At 50.0% G+C, this 25,662-nt stretch overlaps 1 protein-coding gene across 1 annotated transcript in view; it reads right to left on the reverse strand.

Moving 5' to 3' along the window:
• grm5b (glutamate receptor, metabotropic 5b) overlaps positions 1 to 25,662 on the reverse strand; it is a gene marked incomplete at both ends in the record, with an annotated part of 192,040 nt that overhangs the window by 68,872 nt on the left and 97,506 nt on the right. The window contains one exon of the mRNA XM_084461926.1: positions 19,146 to 19,381. Coding sequence (XP_084318052.1) covers positions 19,146 to 19,381 — 236 coding nt within the window. The remainder of the gene's footprint in view (positions 1 to 19,145; positions 19,382 to 25,662) is intronic.

Consider the following 25,662-nt stretch of genomic DNA (forward strand, 5'->3'; position numbering starts at 1 on the left):
GAGTATTAGTCTGAGAGACTCTCTGGAGAGTGGAGATATGAAAGTATTAGTCTGAGAGACTCTCTCTGGAGAGAGGAGATATGAGAGTATTAGTCTGAGAGACTCTCTGGAGAGAGGAGATATGAGAGTATTAGTCTGAGAGACTCTCTCTGGAGAGAGGAGATATGAGAGTATTAGTCTGAGAGACTCTCTCTGGAGAGAGGAGATATGAGAGTATTAGTCTGAGAGACTCTCTGGAGAGAGGAGATATGAGAGTATTAGTCTGAGAGACTCTTTCTGGAGGGAGGAGATATGAGAGTATTAGTCTGAGAGACTCTCTGGAGAGAGGAGATATGAGAGTATTAGTCTGAGAGACTCTCTGGAGAGAGGAGATATGAGAGTATTAGTCTGAGAGACTCTCTCTGGAGAGAGGAGATATGAGAGTATTAGTCTGAGAGACTCTCTGGAGAGAGGAGATATGAGAGTATTAGTCTGAGAGACTCTCTCTGGAGGGAGGAGATATGAGAGTATTAGTCTGAGAGACTCTCTGGAGAGAGGAGATATGAGAGTATTAGTCTGAGAGACTCTCTGGAGAGAGGAGATATGAGAGTATTAGTCTGAGAGACTCTCTGGAGAGTGGAGATATGAGAGTATTAGTCTGAGAGACTCTCTGGAGAGAGGAGATATGAGAGTATTAGTCTGAGAGACTCTCTCTGGAGAGACGAGATATCAGAGTATTAGTCTGAGAGACTCTCTCTGGAGAGAGGAGATATGAGAGTATTAGTCTGAGAGACTCTCTCTGGAGAGAGGGAGGGAGGAGAAGGGGGAGGAGGGGGACAAAGCAGTGCATCAGACCAGCTGGTTTTCAAGATTTTCTGTTTTTGTGTTTAGGAACACGACATGCTTTTAGAATTTCAAACAGTCTCTCTCTTTCTCATCCCCCTCTCCCTGCGCTTCCACCCCTCTCATCTCCCCACCTTCTCTCTCTTTCTCATCCCCCTCTCCCTGCCCTCCCACCCCTCTCATCTCCCCAGCATCTCTCCCCACCTTCTCTCTCTTTCCCATCCCTCTCTCCCTGCCCTCCCACCTCTCTCAGTCTCTCCCTATCTTCTCTCTCTTTCTCATCCCTCTCTCCCTGCCCTCCCACCCCTCTCAGCTCCCCTCCTTCTCTCTCTTTCTCATCCCTCTCTCCCTGCCCTCCCACCCCTCTCAGTCTCTCCCCACCTCCCCTCTCTATTCCTCCTCCTCCTCTTTCATGGACACACACAGGGCGAGAGAGAGAAGGAGAGCACTCACACATCAAGGACACATCTGAATAAAGACATAAAACCCAGTAATCCAGTAGGTGTGTGTGTGTGTGTGTGTGTGTGTGTGTGTGTGTGTGTGTGTGTGTGTGTGTGCATGCATGTGTGTCTGTGTGTGTGTGTGCACCCATTATGATTTCCTCTTGATTATCATTAGAAATGTGGTTCTGAAAGCCTAGATGAATATGCAGATGTATGAGTGTGGACATGTGAAAGAAAACGTGTGTGTGTGTGTGTGTGTGTGAGCTGGTCTGAGAGGGCTTGTGTGTGTGCGAGAGCATAGTGTGTGTGTGTGTGTGTGTGTGTGTGTGCGTGCGAGAGCATGTGTGTGTGTGCGAGAGCGTGTGTGTGTGTGTGTGTGTGTGCGAGAGCGTGTGTGTGTGAGTGTGTGTGGGAGAGCATGTGTGTGCGAGAGTGTATGTGTGTGTGTGTGAGTGTGTACAATAGAGTGTGTATGTGTGTGTGCAAGCTGATAGCATGGCTAAACGTAGAATAGACGAGTTGGTCCACCTTGTTCAACGTGTCTATGCTACGTTTGAGCCTTAGAATAAGCGTAGAATAAGCCTGTTTTAAAAAACAATGCATTTCTATGTGCCAGTTGTCCACATACCACACATGCATGGAGGTGCTCGGTTAGCGAGCATTGAGCAATTCACCTGCACGGGCATTGGGGTATTGCGATATGCCGAGCGCGCCCACTAAGCGCCGTCCGATTAGCTCCACTCTTGAGTCCAGTTTCGTAAATTAGCCTGATCCCTGTGTCCACGTCTACCACGTTGGAAAACTAAAGAATGACTTGTTATCATCTCACCGATGAGCACCCAGGGACAGCACAAACAATCATGATGGTGCACAGGGTGGGGAGATAGAGGATAGATAAAAGTAGATACCAGTAGATGGATAGATAAAAATAGACAAAGATACTAGGCTGGATCAAATATGTTAACTAACTGCAAATTTGCTGTCGATGAGGCTGATTTAGCGGGGAGGTAGGACTTACTAACATGCATTTTTTAATGATTGGATCTCGGATATAATGACGTCACATTAAACAAATTAAACAATGCCCATTTCAAACCCAATGTCAGGAATGTTACAAAAACTTAAATGAGAATATTTCGAATTTGGATAGAAAGTAATTGCTAATACTTTTACATGTTGTTTATTATGTACATAATACACTAAAATACATAGTTAAAAGACTTTTGTGGATTTGAGTTTCCAGAGGCTATAAGATACCTTCCAGCTCTCTCATGTGAACTGTCACCATAGCAACCACAGCGCAGCAGCAGCTCTTCAGCACCAAAGCACAGAACACACAGAATTCACTGACTCACTCACCATACATTTCAATGGGGAGCGCATTTGCCGAACAAATCGTCATACCTCAAAAACGGTAAGTCACACAGCTTAGATACTTCCATTGTACGAATCAGCACAGTTGTGTGAAAATTTCGATATATAATATGTGTATGAACTGTTAAAACTGTAGACATAGCGACAAGTTAGAAAAAGGGTAAAAATGAAAAATTAGCAGCTCAAAAGTTAGAGTGCGGTGCCATATGTTTCAATGGGGAGTGCAGTTGCAGAACAAATCATCATACAGATGTGAGAACATAAGAATGTAACTTGACCCGCGGTATTCTAACAGGCGCTTTACGGCATTCCGCACCACCGCTCGCACGCCCATAGGGGCGCAGTAATACTACTCATTGAGCCATTGCTGTAGCAAATCTTGCTCATTAGATGAGCCTACCTTGTTCTCAAACTCCTTGTTCTCTGTCTGGTTGTAATTTAATTATTACGAACAAAGCCTATCTATCTATAGTTTCTATCTCTGTAACTGTCGCCGGGTCTATATCTGTTAACTCATGTGTCGGGACAAGTAGAAGTTTAATACAGTAGGCTAACTGAGTGTTCTCATATGGAACATGGCATCAAGACGAGTAAGATGGCTAACGGAGCTGACCAGAGATGTGTTTCAAATGGTTCACTCACTCCCTATTGCCTATGTAGTGCTACTCATAGTGAACTACATAGGGAATGATTTAACAGTTTTGGGACACTACATGGAATGTCATTGCGTAGGATATTCATGACGAAAACAAGCAGATGCGCCAATCACTGATGGCAGCAGGTTGAAATATCAGGTAGTATTCAGGTTCCATGTTAGTTGAATGATAAATCCCATATAAATGGTTGGAATTCTAATGATGTGCAAGTGTGATTTTGTGAACTTTAGTGCTGTCTGCTAATAGCAGCCTGTGAAGCTGCACGATAAGACCGTGATAGCAAGTTAGCTCACGACAGCAGCTTCCATAATATTAACGGTAGCTGTCGGTGGCTAAAAAGCAGATAGCTAACTTTACAACGATGATTCCTGTAGCTATTTTGATTTTGATGCTATTAGTTCAACTTCTGTTTCTCGGGCAGGAACGGAGACGAGCTCGTATTAGCAGCAAAGCAGCTACAGGAATGATCTTAACATTAGCTAACTGCTTTAGCCACTGATAGCTACCGTCTTCTTCACTTCTCCTTCGGTAAAACATGACACTGTTTTATTGTGGTATTGTGGCCTGGTAACCCCACCCCCAGCCACTCCCCCACTGGACGATCTGTCATTATCTGTCAGAGTGGCTGTCAACTTGGGGTATTACCTGAGAGTGGCTGCCAAGTGAGGTGCTCTCTCACTGATGACCCCACACTCTTTGAGTCAGTATTAATCTTGTGTTGTGAATGCAGTTAAGAACAATATAAGATGAACTTCAAATTTAACGTTCTTTATTGTCACAATTGTTGACATTGTTATTGTTGTCTGTTTTATAGACAAGGTGCATAGTGTTCATTGTGATCAAGTGTACAACAAAGTAATAACAGTCCCCAGCTCAATACTCAAGGTAATAACAATTCAGTCGAGATCACTTTTGTCAAATTTGAACATTTATATACAAGCGGCATAATACATGCATATGAATTTTTGGCGGTGTGCTCTGTCCGGGGGGCCCCCTGCCTTCCACCGGCGTGGAAAGCGCTCCACCGGCGTGGAGCGCGTTAGCAGGGGGAGGCAATCTAGGTGTTCCCCCCCTCTGGGCCAAGCCCTTGGCCCAGAGAGCCAGGAAGGGGGAACGGCATCTAGCCCCCTGCCTCAATGACGATCAGAGTGGGCCGCGATCGGGAAGACGCTCGGAGGTAACTCAGCCCACTAAGACCGTCAAAGAGTGCCACAGGAGGACTGCTGTACATTATAGTCCCTGGTCCCCACGGGCCGACGCTTTGTGGGTTCCGCGGGAGATACAGCCTAGTGTCTCTGCGTCCATGGCGCCCGCCACGGAAAGCCACAGAGACCAGCTAGCGGCTACTCTGGCATCCACCGGCCGACGCAGGTGGAAATACCTGCAAACTACCCCCCAAAAGAACACACCAGCAACTCCGCGGCCCGCATGCGCAGAAGGGTTGACGGAGAGCGCTCTGACTGATGAGCCAGACAACATTTAATAGTGCACCAGCCACATGACCACCTGAATACGCAGTACCCCCCCAACCCAATGTCACAGTCCACTCATAGCTCTCTGGGCATCCAGAATGTGGAGCAGAACGTAGTGAAGTGAGACCATGCAGTCGTATTGTTTTAATGTGGTCTTGGCTAGACCGGCCCTCATGTATCGGGAGGCGGACGACAGGAGGGGCATCAGGGCTTCATTCAGTCCAGAACCGTCTGCCGAAAAAGAGGGCAGACCAGGCCGGACGGAGCCGCATCCGGGCATAAACTGCGGCACTTCCGCAAATTAAACCGGGACAGCGAGTCAGCGATTTTATTGTCGAGGCCAGGGATGTGCACGGCACGGAAAATGAAGTTCCCCTGCACGGACAGCCATGTGAGGCGGCGTATGAATTTGTTGATGAACGGAACGGTCGAACGACCATTGTTGATTATTGTAACTGTGGCCTCGTTGTCGCAGAAGAATAAAATACATTTTCTAGACCACTGAGGTCCCCACAATATTGTAGCGACTACGATGGGATACAGCTCCATGAGCGCCGTGGAGCTGGCTTGGTTAGTTTGTGAGGTCAGTTCGGTAGGCCAAGCGCTAGAAAACCAGTTAATACCGAATATACCCCCAAAACCCACCGAAGGCGCAGCATCAGTAAACAGCCGGAGGGACGCCGAAGAGTCATAGCCGTCGTTGTAGAAAAATGAAACGCCGTTCCACCCGTCGCACAACTGGGACCAAAACCGGAGGTCCAAACGACAGCCCTCGTCTAAGCAGACCGGGTCCTGCAACCGCACGACGGACCGGGCCAGCTCGAGCAGCCGGGAAACGAATGAGCGGCCCTGCGGGATGACGCGCATCGCGAAGTTCAGATGCCCGAGCAGTGAGAGCAATTCCCGCTTAGTGATAACCAAACGCTCGCGCGCTTCACGCATGACGCACCGAACCCGATCCAGCTTATCGAGGGGCAGAGAGGCTTGCATTTTCACACCATCCAGGAGGATGCCGAGAAACTCGAGCCTCGAACGGGCCGATAGTCTTCTCGTCGGACAGAGGGACGCCCAGCCGGGAGAAAACGCCACGCAGGGCCGTGATACAGTGGCCCGGGTCGGCAGAGGGATAATCAACGAGCAGAAAATCGTCCAGCAGGTGGACAACGAACGGTAGTCGGCAGTTATTCAGCAGGATCCAGCATAACACCTCCGCGAGCGAGTCGAAAATCTTGGGGCTGCTCCGACAGCCAAAAGCCAGCCGAACCGAAAAATACATCAGGCCGCGCCACCGGACGCCGAACAATGCCACTGCGACGGATGAAGGGGCATCACTTTGTACGCGTCCGTGATGTCTGCCTTAGACAGCCACGCACCTCGACCGGCCGCTGTAATTAGCTTATCGCGTGATCGACCGACGCGTAGCAGAGGGAAAAAGAAGGCAGGGGTATCAGGCAGTTAACGCTGGGAACCACGTCGTCGTGGGGGGCAGAAAGGTCAATAATCAACCGCTTTTTTACCCGAGTACTTACGAGTAGCAACGCCGATTGGACTAAAGCGCGCGATAGAAACGGAGACGAGCTATACGGACCGATCATGAAGCCCTTACTGACCTCCTTCTCCAGCAGCGCGTCCACCACCTCGGGCTCCCGAACAGCAGACAACAGATTTTTACATGTGTGGGAAACAACAGGCAGCCAAGCTAACCCCGCCAGAAAACCATGCACCAGTCCAGACAGCAAATAACCGACAAAACAACGATTTGTCTTTTTTCTTTTCTTCTTTCTTTTCTCTCTCTCACTTTCTATTATTGACGAACGGAATGTACGAACGATCATAGTTGATAAAATTCACGGTGCACCGTTATTGCAGAAGAGAAGCGTTTCCAAGACCACTGAGGGGCCCCGCAAAATATAACGACGATAGAGAAACTGCACGTCGCGCATAACACCCTATCCATCGTCCAGTCGACAAACCGATCATGTCATGCACGCAGCATTATAATCAGGTGAGTAGTCTTTGAAATAACGCAGAGGGCTAAATGCGAAGAGCGATGCAGGATCCCAACGCTAGTATTAGAATCATGAGCTAGTATTAGAATCATGAGCTAGTATTAGAATCATGAGCCAGTATTAGAATCATGAGCCAGTATTAGAATCATGAGCTAGTATTAGAATCATGAGCTAGTATTAGAATCATGAGCTAGTATCAGAATCATGAGCTAGTATTAGAATCATGAGCTAGCATTAGCAATCCAACATAATGATGCCCCGACGTGCAATACGGGAACCTTGACGAACGCCAGCTAGTTAGCAACGAGCAGTAGAGCCTGTCATGCAGCCAGCGAATCCACGAATGAGCCGCGAGGGGAGGACTTAGATGAACCAAATACATAGAGAATCCACATAGCACGTCCACGCCCGAAACTGCAAACATTTCAATGGTGAATGCACCCGGCGCACATCGACAGTTGAGTAATGCGGCAGACGAGGCATGGACAACCTCCGACATCAGCGGCTCATGAATGAAACCCAGTGACCGGCGCGTAGCAATGCTTAAACGGACTTCCAACGCAAGCTATGCGAGCAACTGAACCATACGCAAGCATGGCACGACGGTGCTACAGGGAGACGGGCACCTCGGCCTCGGAAGCCGGCGCTCCATGACGCCACTAAACGGACCCCCAAAACACGGACCGGAGAGACGACGCGGGCAGAGAGGAACGCAAGAGCAGAGAACGCGGAAGCAGCGAGGACATCGCGGGCAGCAGGCAGCAAACGCACCAAATCACAATCATGAGCACGGAACGCGAGCAAGACGCGGAGCAGCGAGCGCGCAGACACGAGCAATAGCAGTAACGGCAGCGGACGCCAGAGCAGAGAACACGGAAGCAGCGAGCATGCAATGCACAACCAGCAGTAAAGGCAAGCGCGAACAATGACATGTTTTGACAGCTTAAATACATGCGCTCTAGTGAGCTGACCAATGCTATGACAGCTACAGTCAGCTGGTGCTGCGTCATGTGTGACTGATTAACCTCTGCTGACCCCCCCGGCCGTGACGTACGTGCCTCGGCTGAATTTGCGTCGGAGACTTCATCAGTACTCAGCTCAGTATTCAATATTCTAACAATGCAGTCTGTGCAAGTGTGGGCAAGTCTGTGCAAGAGAACAAGCAACGCTTCAGTATACAAACAGGAAAACAGGAAAGGCTGTGGCCTTTCTCCTGCAGTGCTGTCCGTCCTGATGATCTGCAGTGAATCTACAAGCGGACAGTCTTGTTCTGAGCTGCTGTGGAGTTTGGCGGGGGACATGTGACGTCTCGTCCCTCATCAGAACAGAACTCTCTGATCTTGTCAAAGAGATACGTCTGTCTGGCCATGTCCAGTCCGGGTGGGGCTTGCACAAGAAGATCTTCTCTGGGGGGCAGGACATCAGGCTTGTGCAGCAGCTGAAACTCGACTGCCGGTGCATCACGGTGTTCTCTGGCCGCAACCATGCCAGGTCTCTCAGCATCAAAACTGCAATAGAATAGAAGGAAGAAAGTACATTAAACTATTGCCCACAGTACTGGCACTCCATATAGATAAAATAGTACCAGAATGTGTTGATTAAATAGACTAGCTAATGCATGATAGGATGAACGTATTCTCACCTGTTGTGCAAAATCAAAGCTGTAGTGCATAGTGATCTTCTTGCTGGCTGGTATGGAGGGGCCAAGGGAGAGCTGCAAATCCTCACAGGCCTGGAGCTTTGGAGGCTTGGAGTTTTTGCTCATCCTGTAACCAAAACAAAATACAAAGGTGTCAGACTACCATACCTCTCATGCTCTCTCATTCTGTTTCTCTCTATAATATAGCTACCTAGCTAGATATTAGCTGCCTCGCTAGCTAGTTTAGGAACAAAGGGCTAGCTCACTAGCTAGCCATGTCCCTGTGCTAGGCAGCTGGCTGGATATTAGCTGCCTCGCTAGCTAGTTTAGGAACAAAGGGCTTGCTGACAGGCTAGCCATGTCCCTGTGCTAGGCAGCTGGCTGGATATTAGCTGCCTCGCTAGCTAGTTTAGGAACAAAGGGCTAGCTCACTAGCTAGCCATGTCCCTGTGCTAGGCAGCTGGCTAGATATTAGCTGCCTTGCTGGCTAGTTTAGGAACAAAGGGATAGCTCACTAGCTATAGCCATGTCCCTGTGCTAGGTAGCTGGCTAGTTTAGGAACGAAGGGACAGCTCAGCTAACTAGCATGTTAGCTAACGTTAGCTAGCTAGCCTATGTTAGTTAGTGCTAGTGCCTTTGTTATGCTAGCTAGACTTAGTCACTTGTTTAGAAAGGAGCTACTGCTAAACGACTAACGTAAATGTAATGTAAACAGCACAGATAGTATAAAGATCAGCTTACCCCAAAGCAAAGCAGAATGCTTGGCGGCAGACAACAGTGGTTTGAATCTGGTACGTCGTTCGACGCTTGGTAGCAACTTGCTTTGTTGATACAGTCATCTCTATCACAGGTCATCAAGAATAAAACTCTGTGTACGAATGAGTCCTGCTCTACTGGAGTTTTAGGTGCTCTTAAAACTCTTTCCATGTCCTGGATGCCATCCCCGTCTTCTCTTTAGCAAAAGCTGTAGCATTCATGGTTAAACTTGGGACTGAATGTAAACAAAGCCGGCGTGTTGGGGAAGGGTGGGGGGCGGAGAACCCGGAAGCAATAGCCAATGAAACCAAATCATGCTAATCGATCTGCCCGCCCCCAAACCCGACTCGAAATCAGCTAAAAACGAGCTTAGTTTGCAGACTAATTATACGTATTTCGTGAACCTAAAACTGTTGTCTGTTATAGTAAGTGGGTTCTTCACAATTTCAACTTTGGTAATACAAAAAAAAAAAAAAAACGAAAATAAACGTTTTTTTATGTATTTTGCCCCCTAGCGCATTTCGGGGTTTGCCGAGTTGCGGACCAAATCACCAGCCGCTGTCACATTTCAATAATCGCATTATTACAATTATCAGTTGATCGGCGTATAGTGTGCATGTGAACGCACTCACTGTCAAACCTGACGCTATGCACAAGATAGTTAATGTCCGGATATGATTGGCAATGAGTGATCTTTACTCATGGCGACTATGTCAATTTTGTATGGATCCACACCTCCGATCAAGCTTATTTTTTCTTCGTATCGTGCTGAAGCCATATAGCCTACTGCGCTCAGACTTGGCTACATTAGCTGGTGCCCTGTCTTCAAATTTACTTCCGGGGTTTACGAGTAGCCTACCAGTTGAATGCGTTCCAGAAACAAAACGCAAAACTCTCACGTTCACCACATCTTTATTAACAAATATATTCTACAATACTGTTATTTTGCGCATTTGACTTAACAGCCACCACGTCTTGACCTGACGTCAGTTACCGAGATAGATAGGCTACTGTAGGCCTAGATATAGGTGTTCGTAATAATTAAATTACATCCAGATGGAGAAAACGTGTAGGTAGGTAATAATAACAATTAAACGTTATTTGTATAGCACCTTTCATCCAGATAAATTCAGCTCAAAGTGCTTTACAACAGAGCATTTAAATTAAAGAATGTGAAATTTAATGATGCTTCATTCGTAGACTATAGGAGAAAAACACTGAGCCTAGCCTGCTAAATCTACTCAAAGACGCCACCTGGCGGTAGTGCATCACTAAAACGAAATAACACCCGTTTGAAATCCCGCGAGATTTCCAACGGGATTTCCCTGCCAAATACCGCAAAGGTGAAATGCTGCAGCATGTGACATTTCTAAGTTCCCACATCTGTACCTCAAAAACGGTAAGTCACACAGCTTAGATATTTACATTGTACGAATCAGCACAGTTGTGTGAACGTTTTGATGTATAATATGTGTATGAGCTGTTAAAACTGTAGGCATAGCGACAAGTTAGAAAAAGAGTAAAAATGCAAAATTAGCAGCTCAAAAGCAAGAGTGTGTCGCCATACGTTTCAATGGGGAGAGCAGTTGCCGAACAAATCGTCACACAGCGAAAACTATAAGTCACAGCTTAGATACTTAAATTGTACGAATCAGCATAGTTGTGTGAACATTTAGATATATAATATGTGTATAAGCTCTTAAAACTGTAGGCATAGTGACAAGTTAGAGAAACGGTAAAAATGCAAAATTAACAGCTCAAAAGTTAGAGTGCGGTGCCATACATTTCAATGGGGAGTGCAGTTGCCGAACAAATCGTCATAGAGTGAAAACTGTAAGTCACACAGCGTAGATACTTACATTATACGAATCAGCACAGTTGTGAACATTTTGATGTGTGTGAGCTGTCAAAACTGTAGGAATGCCAGCAGTTTACAAAATGTGTGAATATTTTCAAAGCAACTGCTGCCACCACTCTAAAAACATAAAGTTCTACATCGTGGAGCTACGCCCCATAGGGGGGCGCTAGCGCTCCTATTGGTAACCCATGTTGGCATGCCAACAACCAATCTGAAGATAAACATGTACTCTTATCGTCCTAACCAATCACAGACCCCCCACCTACTATAAAGGTGGCTAAACCCCAGCAATCTCCTCTCCCATTTTCAGACGAGCTATCAAGCACCTGAAGGAAGCCTTCTGAAGAATTATGAAGAAAACGAAGAAGAGCGAGAAGAACGGCGGCGACCTACCTCTGAGGGACTCCGGCGCTGCTGGATCCCCTATGGACGGCCCCGCCCCTCCTCTTCTGGAAGATGCCCCGCGGGTCGAGGACTGCGGCTGTGGTGCCTTGGACCCGGACGACCGCCACGACCGGTGTGTGGCGTGCCTGGGGAAGAGTCACGCTGAAGAGGGAGTCTCTCCCAACCCGCCGTGCTCCCAGTGCGCGCTGCTGCCCTCTGAATTCAGGCGTGCCCGCCTGGACTTCTGGCGTGCACGGAGTACCGTCCCCTGTCCTCTCCCCTCCTGCGAGTCCGAGCCTTCCGACGACGACTCTGGGGATAGAAGTGACTCGGAGGACAGTGGGGAGTTGCCCGCCTCTCAGGGCCCCTCCCCACGCACGGGCTCATCTGTGTCTGGTTCCGAGCCCCCCGCCGGCGGCGAGGGCGGCCCCCCAGACGATGAGCCCCGGGATTCCGATGGGGCCAAGCCGCTCGTATTCCGGAGGGTGTTCCCCGGTATACTTGAGCGCGCGGCGGTCTCCATCAGAATCCCCCTCCCGTCAGAGCCTGAGGCGAGTTGCACCAACCTCTGGGGCATTTCTTGCTTCGAGCTCTCAACGCGGAGAATCAAGCGGCCCCTCCCTATCATGGAACATATCGACAAGTTTGTCAAGAGTACCTGGGTGGCGCCTCTCGAGCAGGCTAAGGCCCCGGTTCGCGCCTGGACTGACGCCACGCGTGTGTCCGGCTATGAGCGCGACATCTCCGGTGGCATCCCGGCGCTCGAGCCCTCCTCTGCCGCCCACTTCGCTCCTGGTGCGGCTGCGTGGAGCAATACCAAGAAGCCTCAGCTTCCCGGGGCGCGAGACCGACAGGCGGCTACCCTCTCCGACCGCATGTATGTCCTCGCTGCCCAGGCCACGGCCGCCGTTTCCTCCATCTCCATCCTGGTCACTACCCTGGCATCGGAGTTGAGCAGCGGCGCCTCGCCATCGCCCGAACGGGTTCCCGACCTCCAAGCTGCGGCTGGAGCGGCCATGCAGCTCTGCCAGGCTGCCGCGATCTGCACTGGCCGCGTCATGGCTAACGCTGTGGTGCACCATCGCCTGCTGTGGCTGGGCGTCTCCTCTGTGAACGACACAGCTCGCACGGCTCTGCTGAACGCTCCCATCTACCGGTCCGGGCTGTTCGGCTCTGCCGCCGGCGAAACCCTGGAACGCCTCGGCAAAGTTGAGGAGCAGTCCAAGCTGGTGGCCAGGCATCTCGGGGTCAAGAGGACCCAGTCTGCTGCCTCCCGTGCCCCCGTAAAGAGGAGGAAGAGGAAGGCGAGGTCCGCCCCTCCGAGGGCTGCCCCCGGTCCCCCTCCCGCGAACCAGCGATCCGCTCAGGCTCCCCATGCTCCTTCCACCGCTCGCCAAGGTCCTGCTCCGCAGTGGAAGAGAAAGAAGCCCGGCACTAATGCGTGACAATTAACGTCTGCTCAGGCTGCTATTGTTCCCTATGGCCCTCCCCTCACGTTAGAGGATGGTTGTAGTCCCTGTATTAGGGGTTCGCACAATAAAGAGCATGTTCATGTGTACACCGGTGGTCACTTGTGTCATTTCCATGCTCGACAGTCTGATGCTATGTGTCTCTGGGTTCTGGTTCTGAGATGGTTGCGCCTGCCCCTCCGCTCTCTGCCGAGAGAATTAAGTCCATGGAGGGTAGCGCTGTTCTGCCCCGTTATCATGTCTCAAGTAAACTACGGGCCAGTTCATCCACTCAGTTAGCTAGCGCTAGCCTGGCTACTCTTCCTACCCCGGCGGGGATATCAAGGAAGTTTGTCGGGCAGCCTTCCCCCTCTACGGGTCAGCTTTCGGCAGCTAGACTTTCCGTTTCCAAGAGAAAGGCTCGCCATAGAGTTAATCCTGTGTCTCGCTTGGTGTGTAATACTGGGAAGGCGTTCTCTGCTACTTCTACGGTGAGCGCAGGTATTCGTGTACCGCACCATCGTGAACGGCTGGGAAATGAAGCCCCTGTGTCTCGTTCGACTAAGCTACTCTCGCACACAGCCCGAGAGACGGTTGATATCGTTAGGACCGTTAAGCGAACTTCATTTGAAATTGAGTGCTCGCTCTGCTATACTTCAAATTTGAATGATCGTACGTCATTGGTTCCCTCTGTTGCGCTGCATCGGTATGGGTCGTCTGCCTCATTTGCATATGGGAGCAAGATTCCCCGACTTTTCGCGGCAAGTTCAAAGGCGTCTGCCTCCACACAGACTGAGTCTATGTCGGCAGCGGCCTCATTTGCATACAATGACTGGGCTCCGCTACTTCAGCCGTCTGCCTCATTTGCATATGAGAGCGATGCTCCTTTTCCTTGCGTTGTGAGCGATACAAGGGCTACCGCTACACAGGTTAAGTCGGTGTCCTCTTCATGTGCATACACTAACGCGGCCCCACTGTCTGCAGACATGTTAGTTGATTTTCACAACAGCTCTCGGGCTACTTACGGGCTTATGTCTCCAGGCTCTGGAGGACGTTTACACTGTTCTGACATTGATGTTGCCCCCACTTCAAGTCGGTGTGTGATGACAGTGTCTGCGGTTCGCCTCCCTTTCATATGCGGCCCCCCTTGGACTGCTGCAGCCCCCACGGGTGGGGAGGTGCCAGCGGTGGCGGTCGGGGCCGTTCTAGAATACGATCGCTTTCTGGCGAACGTCCCGCGCACGGCGGCGGGCCCTCTCTCGCGATGCAGAGTGGCGTGGATGCGGTTGCCATGCCTCCCTCGCTGGCTGTTTCGCATCCTGACATCTGGGTATGCGATTCAGTTTATCGCCCACCCTCCGTCCTTCACCGGGGTGGTGGAGACTGTGGTCTCGGGTCCGCGGCAGGAGAACGCTCTCCAGTCGGAGATAGCGGAGCTCCTATCCAAGGAGGCGATAGCGGTGGTTCCACCGAGCCGCTCGGGGGCGGGATTTTACTCTCGTTACTTCCTCGTCCCGAAGCGAACAGGGGGGATGCGTCCCATCCTCGACCTGCGCCTTCTGAACAAATGCGTAGCCAAACGGCATTTTCGTATGCTCACAGTGAGGCACCTGTTGGACTCCGTTCTCCAGGGAGACTTCTTCACAAGCATAGATCTAAAGGACGCATACTTTCATGTTCCCATCAGAGAGGGTCACAGAAAGTTTCTGCGTTTTGCCGTCCAGGGTGTGGCTTACGAGTACACCAGGCTCCCGTTCGGTTATGCGCTGGCTCCTCTGGTGTTTTCCAAGTGCTTAGAAACGGCGATTCTACCGCTGAGGCGCGAGGGCATCAGAGTGCTCGCCTACCTGGACGACCTTCTGATCCTCGCCTCGTCAGCCGCTCAGGCCAGGTCGCACACCTCCCAGCTTGTGACTCATCTCACAGGCTTGGGATTCGCCATCAACTGGGAAAAGAGCACGCTGCGCCCGTCTCAGTCTGTCATTTATCTGGGTCTCAACTTGGACTCTGTCTCGATGCGCGCGTCCCTGGCGGCTCCGAGGCGCGATGCTCTGGCCCAGGCACTCTCTATCTGCCTGCCAGGGAGGGTGGCCACGGCTCTGACGGTGATGCGTTTGCTGGGCTTAATGTCATCGGCCCACGCGGTGGTTCCACTGGGCCTCCTGCACATGCGTGGCTTACAACGTTGGTTCGCACGTCTTCGTCTGAATGTCATCAGGGACAAATTCAAGATGGTGACGTTGCCCGGGTCCCTGGCTGCGGACCTGGCTTTCTGGAGGAACCCGCGCATCATCGCGCGTGGTGTCCCTCTAGGCAGGGTGTCGTTCCGCATACCGATTTTCACGGACGCGTCCCTCTCCGGCTGGGGAGGGACGTGCCTGTCCCAAGCCGTGGGGGGCCGTTGGCCTCCTGGCGAGAACAGGCACATCAATCTCCTAGAGCTGGAGACTGTGTTGCTGGTTCTTCAGCACTTTGCACCTGCGCTGAGGGGGCTCCCTGTGCTAGTGCGCTCAGACAACCGTGCCACGGTAGCTTACATCAACCGTCAGGGTGGTGTCCGCTCAGTGGCTCTTCATCGCACGGCGGTGAGGTTGTGGCTGTGGGCGAGCTCCAATCTGAGCTCCCTCCAGGCTCAGCACATTCCGGGCCACTTGAATGTCGGCGCCGACCTCATGTCGAGAGGCGGGCCGCGCCACGACGAGTGGAGGCTGCATCCTCAGATTGTGTCACATCTTTGGGCGCGCTTCGGTCGTGCGAAGGTGGACCTGTTCGCCACAAGGGAGAATGCTCACTGTCCTCTTTGGTTCTCTCTGAGTCGGACGGACAGTCCCCCGCTGGGAGTGGACGCCTTTGCGCACACCCCTTGGCCGGAGGGCCTGCTCTATGCCTTCCCCCCAGTGGCGATCATTCCTATGCTGTTGACCAGAATACGGTCCGAACGTCGGACAGTGATCCTAGTTGCGCCAGACCGTCCCAGTGCGCGATGGTTCGCGGAACTGATGGCTCTGGTTCAGGTTCGCCCTTGGCTCATTCCGTACAGGCGGGATGCCCTGTCCCAGGCGGGCGGCACGATACAGGCCCCCCCGGTTCTGGGTCAGCGCTTGGTGGCCTGGTTACTGAACGGCGCAGGTTAGCTCGGAGGGGTCTCTCCGCGGCTGTGATCAGCACTATTCAGAGCGCGCGTGCTGGCTCTACTTCTAAGCTGTACGCTGGGAAGTGGGAGTCTTTCGTGCGTTGGTGTGATGAGGAAGATGTAGACCCGGAGACCTGCTCAGTTGAGTCAGTGCTCTCCTACCTACAACATCTGTTGGACCTGGGGCTTGCTGCCTCCACCATTAGGGTGTATGCGGCTGCTATTTCAGCATGCCATGAGGGGTTTGCTAGGACTACGGTCTTTGCTCACCCTCTGGTCAGGCGTTTTTTGACGGGTGTGGTCCGGCTTAGACCACCTGTCAGAGCCTTGGCCCCCCAGTGGGATCTGTCACTGGTTTTGGACGCACTGTGCAAGGTGCCGTTCGAGCCTTTGGAGCAGGTTGATCTCAGATGGATGTCTATCAAAACGGCATTGCTCCTCGCATTATCCTCGGGTAAGCGAGTGAGTGATCTGTGTGCGCTGTCGACGCAGCCGGGCTGCCTCACCATCACTGGGGACGGCAGTAAGGCCGTTCTGAGGCCCAACCCGGTTTTCCTGCCCAAGGTGGTTAGGCACTCTTATAGAGCTAGGCCTCTGGAGCTGCGCGCCTTTTCTACTCCTCCGCACTGCTCGGTGGAGGGCGCCCGGTTGCATCTCTTGTGCCCGGTCCGTGCGCTCTCTGTTTTCATTAGGCGCACGGCCTCGTTCAGGACCACGCCTCAGCTGCTCGTATGCTACGGTGTGGGCAAGCTGGGCTCCCCCCTTTCCAAGCAGCGCCTCTCTCGCTGGCTTTGTGAGGGCATCTCTGCTGCGTATACCGCGGCAGGTCGCCCTTTGCCTGGCCGGGTGCGCGCGCACTCCACTAGAGGAGTTGCCGCTTCGGTTGCGCTCTTTCAAGGGGTGTGTGTGGAGGATATCTGTGCTGCGGCGTCCTGGGCGTCGCCGTCGCCTTTTATCCGCTTCTATCTACTGGATGTGCCATCTAGCTCCCTGGCAGACTCTGTCCTGAGTGTCGCTGCTAGGGCCACGCCCTGAGATGGCGTGGCTGTGTTGGTCGGTAACTTCCCGGCCAATTTTACTTGCATGTTTATGCAGCTTGACCATTGTTCCGCCCCCTGTGCGGGGTGCGCGGCCTTTGGTTTTTAGCTCCTGGTGGACACCAGGGGACCCTTGCGTTCCGTTTGCGGTCCTTTGCCTCGTCCGCCCGTCTTATTGCCTGACCGGCCCTCCGTTGGGGTTCGGGTGGTGGGAGTTGCACTTTACTACTGTGTGGTGCTTGTGTACTCCCTTGCCTCCAGTGGGTTGATGTTTTAATGTCGGCCTGGCCCGCGTACATTGTGGGCATCGCTGGAGCTCCGCCTATTACCAATAGGAGCGCTAGCGCCCCCCTATGGGGCGTAGCTCCACGATGTAGAACGAAGGTTACGTATTGTACGGGTTACGTATTGTAACCCCAGTTCTACGAGTGGAGCGGGTTTTTTCCGGGCCCTGCCTCTAGCTTTCTAGCTCGTCTGACTTAGTGTGGGAGAGCAGATTGCTGGGGTTTAGCCACCTTTATAGTAGGTGGGGGGTCTGTGATTGGTTAGGACGATAAGAGTACATGTTTATCTTCAGATTGGTTGTTGGCATGCCAACATGGGTTACCAATAGGAGCGCTAGCGCCCCCCTATGGGGCTCCGCTCCACTCGTAGAACTGGGGTTACAATACGTAACCTTCGTTTCTGAACATTCCAAAAGCAGTTTCAAGCAGTTTAAATGGGACAAAAAATAGTTTTAAAAGTTACATTTCTAAAAAACTATAAAAAATATCAAAAATTTGCATGGATCCGTTAAAGAGCTAAAGATGATGAACGTTTGAATTACGTTTCTAGCACAAAGTATGAAGAAGTAGTTAAGGGCCAAAAAACTGGGGAGAACTAGAATAAGAAAGAAAGACAGAAGGAAAGAAACAGTGGGAATATCACAAGTTGGGCTAGCTTCTGCAAGCTATCCCACCTAATTAGCGAGTCAGGTATGATAGGGTTATGTATAGTCTCTCTCATCACCTCAGCGGTGAGATAGGACACCCATAGCCTATTTGATGACTGTCAAAGCGTTGTTAAATAGGTGACTGAATAGTCTACCCATTGCTTTTCATTTGTTAATTTTGATTGCATGCAATTATGTAAATTAAGTTTTGATTGATTGATTGATTATGTCACCAGTATAGCCATGGCATTGATCGATTTGTGTAAGATTCATTTTGCTTTCATTTTAAGACTTGTAAGGCTGTCTGACAAGTACTGTAGGCTATCTCTAAATGAATGTGGAATAACTCTTACACCAACAAGCTGTTTATCCCGTTAATTGCAAACAATCGGAAAATAGCCATTTGTGTTATATTAGGGTTATACAACACATAAAGGCCCTTACAAAATATGTATATATATAAAAGTATATATACATTATGATAAAGGTTATGCTAGTGGTATGTGGCTGTATCATGCAAAAATGTGTCCGCTTGCCAAATATCTCAGTAGGCTTTTCGTAATAGGCCCCAGAAATAGTACCACAAGACAACTGTTTACATTACATTTAATGACATTGAACAAAATGCAAAAATGGAAAATTCAATGATCATTTGTAAACTATAGGAGAAATACACTGTGAGCCAAGCCTGCTAAATCTGCTCAAAGACGCCACCTGGTGGTGGTGCATCACTGAAATTAAATAACACCCGGCTGAAATCCCACGAGATTTCCCTGTGAAATACTGCAATGGTGAAAAACCCGCAGCACTGTGCTAGTGCTAGAAGCTCCCCACTGTACCTGGGTACGTGTGTGTGTGTGTGTGTGTGTGTGTGTGTGTGTGTGTGTGTGTGTGTGTGTGTGTGTGTGAGAGAGTGTGTGAGAGAGTGTGTGTGTGAGAGTGTGTGTGTGTGAGAGAGTATGTGTGTGTGAGAGTGTGCGTGTGTGAGAGTGTGTGTGTGTGTGTGTGTGTGTGTGTGTGTGTGTGTGTGAGAGAGAGAAAGAGAGAGAGTGTGTGTGTGTGAGAGAGAGAGAGAGAGAGAGAGTGTGTGTGTGTGAGAAAGAGTGTGTGTGTGTGTGTGAGAGAGAGAGAGAGAGTGTGTGTGTGTGTGTGAGAGAGAGAGTGTGTGTGTGTGTGTACTCACTGCTGCAGGTGCGGTTGAACTTCATGTTCTCCTGGGCGTGGCCTTTCAGGCGGCAGTGGAAGCGATGCTGCCAGAACTCGGGGAACCAGGGGTTGCGGAGGTTGCTGTCGGGACGGAGCTTCAGGTAGTAGTCGTCGAACCACTTGACGTCGGCGGACTGCAGCTTGATGGTGATCCCGCCCGCTGCCTCGCGCACGTAGCCATCCGTCACGTCGTAGCGGTCCGCCCAGCCATCACTGAGGAGGAAACATGCGTTACAACGTCAGACAGGTCCAAGACACCAGCACACCATTCACATGTTCAATCACAATCAAGTATCCAAACTCTCCATTGTAGAAACCAGCACACCATTCACATGTTCAATCATCACAATCACAATTTGTTTTATTGCCATGCAGTTGTTATAATATAGTTATAATAATAGAGGAGCTCATGTGTTGGATAATGAAGCTGTTTTGGTCGGGGAGCATGTTTGCTTCATAGCACTCCTGACTACTCATTATCCAATAAACCCGATTTGCAGGACTGTTTTCATTGGGACAATGACTGCTCTCCACAGTGGGTTTAGTCTGCTTCTGAACATAATGACCAACAGTAAACGGCCTAGATTGCTCTCTCTCTCTCACACACACACACACACCCTAGCGCAGAGACACACGCACACACACGCACACGCGCGCACACACACACACACCCTAGCGCAGACACACACACACACCCTAGTGCAGAGAGACACACACACCCTAGTGCAGAGACACACACACACACACCCTAGTGTAGAGAAACACACACACACACCCTAGTGCAGAGACACAGACAAGCTTTTCTCACATCATCTACATTAACGTTAGCAGTTGTGTGTGTGCAGTTAGATGTTAAATAGTCAGTTTAGGCTAGATGTTATAAAAACGACCAAATGACTTTCCCCTACTGTGCCTGACACCCGCACTGACGCATGTGACGTCACACACACAACACACACACACACACACTAACACCTAGCCTACAGTAAGCACAGAGACAGACACACAAATATACCCTAGCGCAGACAGACAGACAGACACACACACACACAGAGGTACCACGCACCTGTGCTATCATAGTGCTAAACCCGGCTTGTTTTTAGCATGGGTGCTAGCTTGCTAGTCAACGGAGACTGCACATATCTCTGCTGCCTTTCCCATCTGCAATTGCCAGCAACTACACCAACCCAGGAGGAGTCCTCGGCTATCTAACCTGCTTACCGGAGGCCATTCCATCACAACAGGCTCAGTCTTTGGGCCTGTGCCGGTATGTCTAGTTCCCAACAGCTAATGCTAGCTAATGCTAGCAAGTCTACTCTCTGCCGTGGACTCCCGAGTCCATGCGAGTAATCTCGCCCTGTGCCACTGTTTGCCTGCCAGCCTATCATGCTACATCAGTAGCACCTTTTCCCTCACTACTCCTGTATTGGCCAGAGCTGTTCCTCTTTCCCCAGCGACTTACATCGGGCACTATAATGCCGCCCTCACCACCAGGACACATCGGCCGCATCTGCAAGAGACAGACATCACTGAGCTGGAGGGAAGAATATCCGTCCTCCACCAAATCAAAGAGGATGAACAGCTCATCGATTGGTGGATCACCATAGATGCTGAGATGCCCCTACTGGAGGACTGGACACGCTGTCCCTCACCAGCATGCTGCCTGGCCCTGGATGAAGACCACTGGCCCTGGATGAAGACCACTGGTCCTGGATGAAGACCACTGGCCCTGGATGAAGACCACTAGCCCTGGATGAAGACCAGGCCCTGGATGAAGACCCCTGGCCCTGGATGAAGACCACCGGCCCTGGATGAATACCAGACCCTGGATGAAGACCACTGGCCCTGGATGAAGACCAGGCCCTGGATGAAGACCCCTGGCCTTGGGTGAAGACCACCGGCCCCGGCTGGGGTCTAAACCAAAAGTGTCAGTCTCCTCCACGCCACACCGTCCTGAGCCCCGGCAGAAGATCCACAGGAGAAACCTACGGTAGGCGCTCCTATCGTGTCCAACCACAGTGATCAGGGGGAAGTAGGAGCAGTGAGAAACCCTCCCTTGCCAACCACCCCAGTGATCAGGGGGAAGTAGGAGCAGGGAGAAACCCTCCCTTGCCAACCACCCCAGTGATCAGGGGGAAGCAGGAGCAGGGAGAAACCCTCCCTTCCCAACCACCAGCTCACCCCTCATGCCCGTCCCATGACCTCCACTGGACTGGTGAGCCGGGCGGCGGAGCTGACTCCTCCCTGGACAAGCGGAGGGTGGCACCGTTATGTGATCACAATCACCGGGGTGACAGGAATGGGGCGGGATTTGGGGGAGGCCAATCACAGGCCCCGGCCCGGATGGATCCCCCACTTGCCGTCATTGGAAGCTCCATGGTCAGAGATGTCACTGTTACGAACGCTAGGACCATGCGTTTCCCTGGAGCCCAAGTTGTCGACCTTCAGAAGTTGTTTCCAACCATCAACAAGCAGCTACCAAACCTGAGTCGTGTTGCGCTGCACATTGGCTCAAACGATGTTATGGCAGCAAGATCTGAGGAGCTCAGAAACCACTTTGGGAATCTGACTAAGGACATAAGAGTGCTGGTAAGCAAGGGACTATCTCAGGTCCCATTCCATCAGATTGAACCTACGATAGAGAGACATTCAGCCAGCTGTGGTCTCTGCATCTACAGTATGGCCAGAAGATTTCTGTAGGCAAATCTAAATCAAATGCTGCTGTTTGCTCTAATGCACAATGCACACTTTCCTCTTTCTCTAAACTCTTAAGGCTGTTGTGCAATTTGCCATCAGCTATTTGCCATAAAAGGGTCACAGATGGGTTCCTGATTTGTTTGGAGAACAATGGATGGTGGCAACATAGAAGAGAGAGGTGAGCAGCAAGGCAGAGGAGTGAGAGTAAGAGGAGGAAGAGGACAAGGAGGAGGAGGTGGAGGAAGAGGACAAGGAGTAGGAGGACGAAGATGACAAGGAGGAGGAGTGAGAGTAAGAGGAGGCGGGAGAGGACAAGGAGGAGGAGGAAGAGGACAAGGAGGAGGAGGACAAGGAGGAGCAGGACAAGGAGGAGGAGGTGGAGGAGGACGACAAGGAGGAAGAGGACGAGGAGGAGAAAGGAGAACCATAATCTTTGATGAGATTAGGGCCACTGTCATTGATCATGTGGTCAACCATGGTTTGCCCATGAGGGAGGCTGGCCAGAGGGTTCAACCCAACTTGAGTCGCTTCTTGGTTGCCTCAATAATTCTGACTTTCAGAAATGAGCATAGGTAAGAAACCTACTCGCCTTACTGTAGTACTGCATATCAATACAGTATTCAATGAGTGTTGCAAGGACCTTGCTGTATTTGTCTTTGTCTATCTTTTGCAGAACTGCAAGATTACCACAACGTGGTGGGAGAGGAAGACTCCTCACAGATGAGCAGGAGTCTGCAGTAGTCAACATGGTGCTGGCGAACAATGTCATAACCCTCCGACAAATCCAAGATGCAATCATTGCAGACCAACACATATTCCAAAATATAGCAACAGTGAATTTATCCACAGTGGAGCGTGTTCTCCAACGCAACTCCATGAGGATGAAGCAGGGGTACAGGGTTCTTTTTGACAGGAACACTGCCAGAATCAAGGAGATTCGCCATGACTATGTGCAAGTAAGTCCTATACATTCCACAACTGTGCCCTATCAGCACTGACTCACTATTGTATTGTACTCCAATGGTGTCCTTTAAAAAAAAGTATTTGTTTTTATTTATTTATTTAATTTATTATTATGTTTTTACAATGTTTCACAATAGCCTATACTCTATTGAACACTCTTGGTGTATAATATTGTCCTGTTGTCTGTTTCAGAGATATCTTGATCTAGATGTAGCAGCAGACCTGCATGAATTTATATAAGATTTATATAAGAGAAGGCGCCGGGGCAGACATGTAATGGGCCAGCATGCAATCATTGAGGTCCCTGGCCAGCGTGCTATCATTGAGGTCCCTGGCCAGCGTGCTATCATTGAGCTCCCTGGCCAGCGTGCTATCATTGAGGTCCCTGGCCAGCGTGCTGTCATTGAGGTCCCTGGCCAGCGTGCTGTCATTGAGCTCCCTGGCCAGTGTGCTGTCATTGAGCTCCCTGGCCAAGGTAAATTACCACAGCACTCTCCTATCTGGACTACCAAAGAAAGTGATTAGTCCATTAGTATGTGCTATATAAATACAATTGACTTTGACTGTGTGAAAGAGAGAGAGAGAGAGAGCAAGGGAGAGAGAGGGAGATATAGAGAGAGGGAGAGAGAGAGGGAGAGAAAGAGAGAGAGGGATATATAGAGAGAGGGAGAGAGAGAGGGAGAGAAAGAGAGGGAGAGAGAGAGAACAGAGCAGATGGATGAAGGGGGAGGTGTGACATCAAAACGCTTTATTAATTATATCTGATGCCAAATTTTCATAAAATCTTTGGCACACACTTAACACACACACACACACACACACACACACACACACACACACACCACCTAGCCAAATCCAGATAGATAATCTAGGTCAAATGATGCATTTTGGCTGCAGCGTGACTGTTCTACCCTTCTAGACTCCTCACAGTCCAACACAAACAGGTTCACACACACACACACACACACACACACACACACACACACACACACACACACACACACACATGCACACACACACACACACACACACAGTGATAAACACAAGCACACAGGTACAAACATATAGGCATTGACAGGGTGGCACAGATGGCTGATGTGTGTGTGTGTGTGTGTGTGTGTGTGTGTGCGCGCGCGCGTGTGTGTTTGAGCAGTGTGTGCCAATTTTATGGTATATACCATGTGTACCATATAGTACAGTCAGAGTGGGATGGACAGATGGCGAGAGACAAAGAGAGAGGAGGAGGAGGAGGAAGGGCAAGAGATACAGGGAGGGTAAGATGTTCCATTAGAGATACAGGGAGGGTAAAATGTTCCATTAGAGATACAGGGAGGGTAAGATGTTCCATTAGAGATACAGGGAGGGTAAGATGTTCCAATGCACATGATGAAGTGTGTGGGAATAGTATAGTCTTCATTAGGACCAATGCACCTGATGAAGTGTGTGGGAATAGTATAGTACGAGAGGATGAGAGCTCCTATGGTGAGCAGGTTATTATTGTTTATTGTTGTTGGCAGTAGGCCTAATGTGTGTGTTGCTAATAAAAATGTCTTACAGTAGGACCCCACTTATCCGAACCCAACGGGACCGAAGGTCGTTCGTATCTCTGAAATGTCCGGATGACTGAAACATATGTTAATGCACCAAATTCAATAAGTGGTATACTCGTTTCATATAGACTCATAATAGACCGATTAATACCCTACTTTGAAAATGCATCAAAATTGCAAGCAAATAGCCAACTAAACTCATATAGCCTAGCCTATAATAGGCCTACAGTAGCTTATAATGAAATAAACAAATTTCCACTTGAGTGCGTGCTTTGAACAAATACAGTACTTTATTCTCAAATGAGGCCTACGCTGCATCGATAGGCTACTGTTTCGCAGAACAAAATGGTATAGCCTAAAAACAACCCAACATTAGAACAATTAGAGCAAATGATAATCAATAAATAAATAAATGAAATGACAGACAAGTTGTCGTGTCTTAGGCTATCGTAGCCTAAAAGAAAGTCTCTAAAACAACCGATGTAGGCTAACGTGGCCTAGGCTGTAGGCTATTATTTAACAAATACAGTAGGCCTAGTAGGCTAATCTACATGCTCACAACACGTATGTGTTCCTGAAGTCCATTAACTGGGAACGAAAAATGACTCGATGCTCCTCTGCTTCAGGTTGCTGATGCGCTTTCTGGCTACCAAGGAATGCAGCTCTTGCGCAGCAGACTCGTTTGCATTTTGTGCTCGACATTTTCCCGCTTTAGAGTAGGCTAACAAAGAAATGAAACGTGACCACAGGCAACATGTAGGTCTACATACAGTTCTGTTTTTATTTACAGTAGGATACAGTACATTATGACAGATTTAAATGCAAGTAAAGTACTGTAATGAAAATCCTACCAGTAACTAGATAGCAGGCTCAAAAAAAAAGAAAAAGTTTTTTAAGCCTGTCCGGTAGACTGGGAGGTTCGGATCTCTGAAGTTCGGATGAGTGGGGTCCTACTGTATTTCAAATTCTTCATTGCGCTCCTAAATTTCTTTCTGTGCTCCAAAATGTTTTCATTTAGGAGCACATGCGCTCCTAGTGAAAAATGTTAGCTTAGAGCCCTGTGATGATGGTGGTGATGATGATAATGGTGTGATGATGGTGGTGATGATGATGATGATGATGTTGATGTTGATGATGATGTGATGATGATGGTGGTGATGATGGTGATGATGATGTGATGATGGTGGTGATGATGTTGGTGATGATGATGATGGTGATGGTGTGATGATGATGGTGATGATGATGGTGATGATGGTGATGATGGTGATGATGTGATATTATATT

This window comes from Borostomias antarcticus (genome assembly GCF_949987555.1).
Source record: "Borostomias antarcticus genome assembly, chromosome: 1".
NCBI lineage: Eukaryota > Metazoa > Chordata > Actinopteri > Stomiiformes > Stomiidae > Borostomias > Borostomias antarcticus.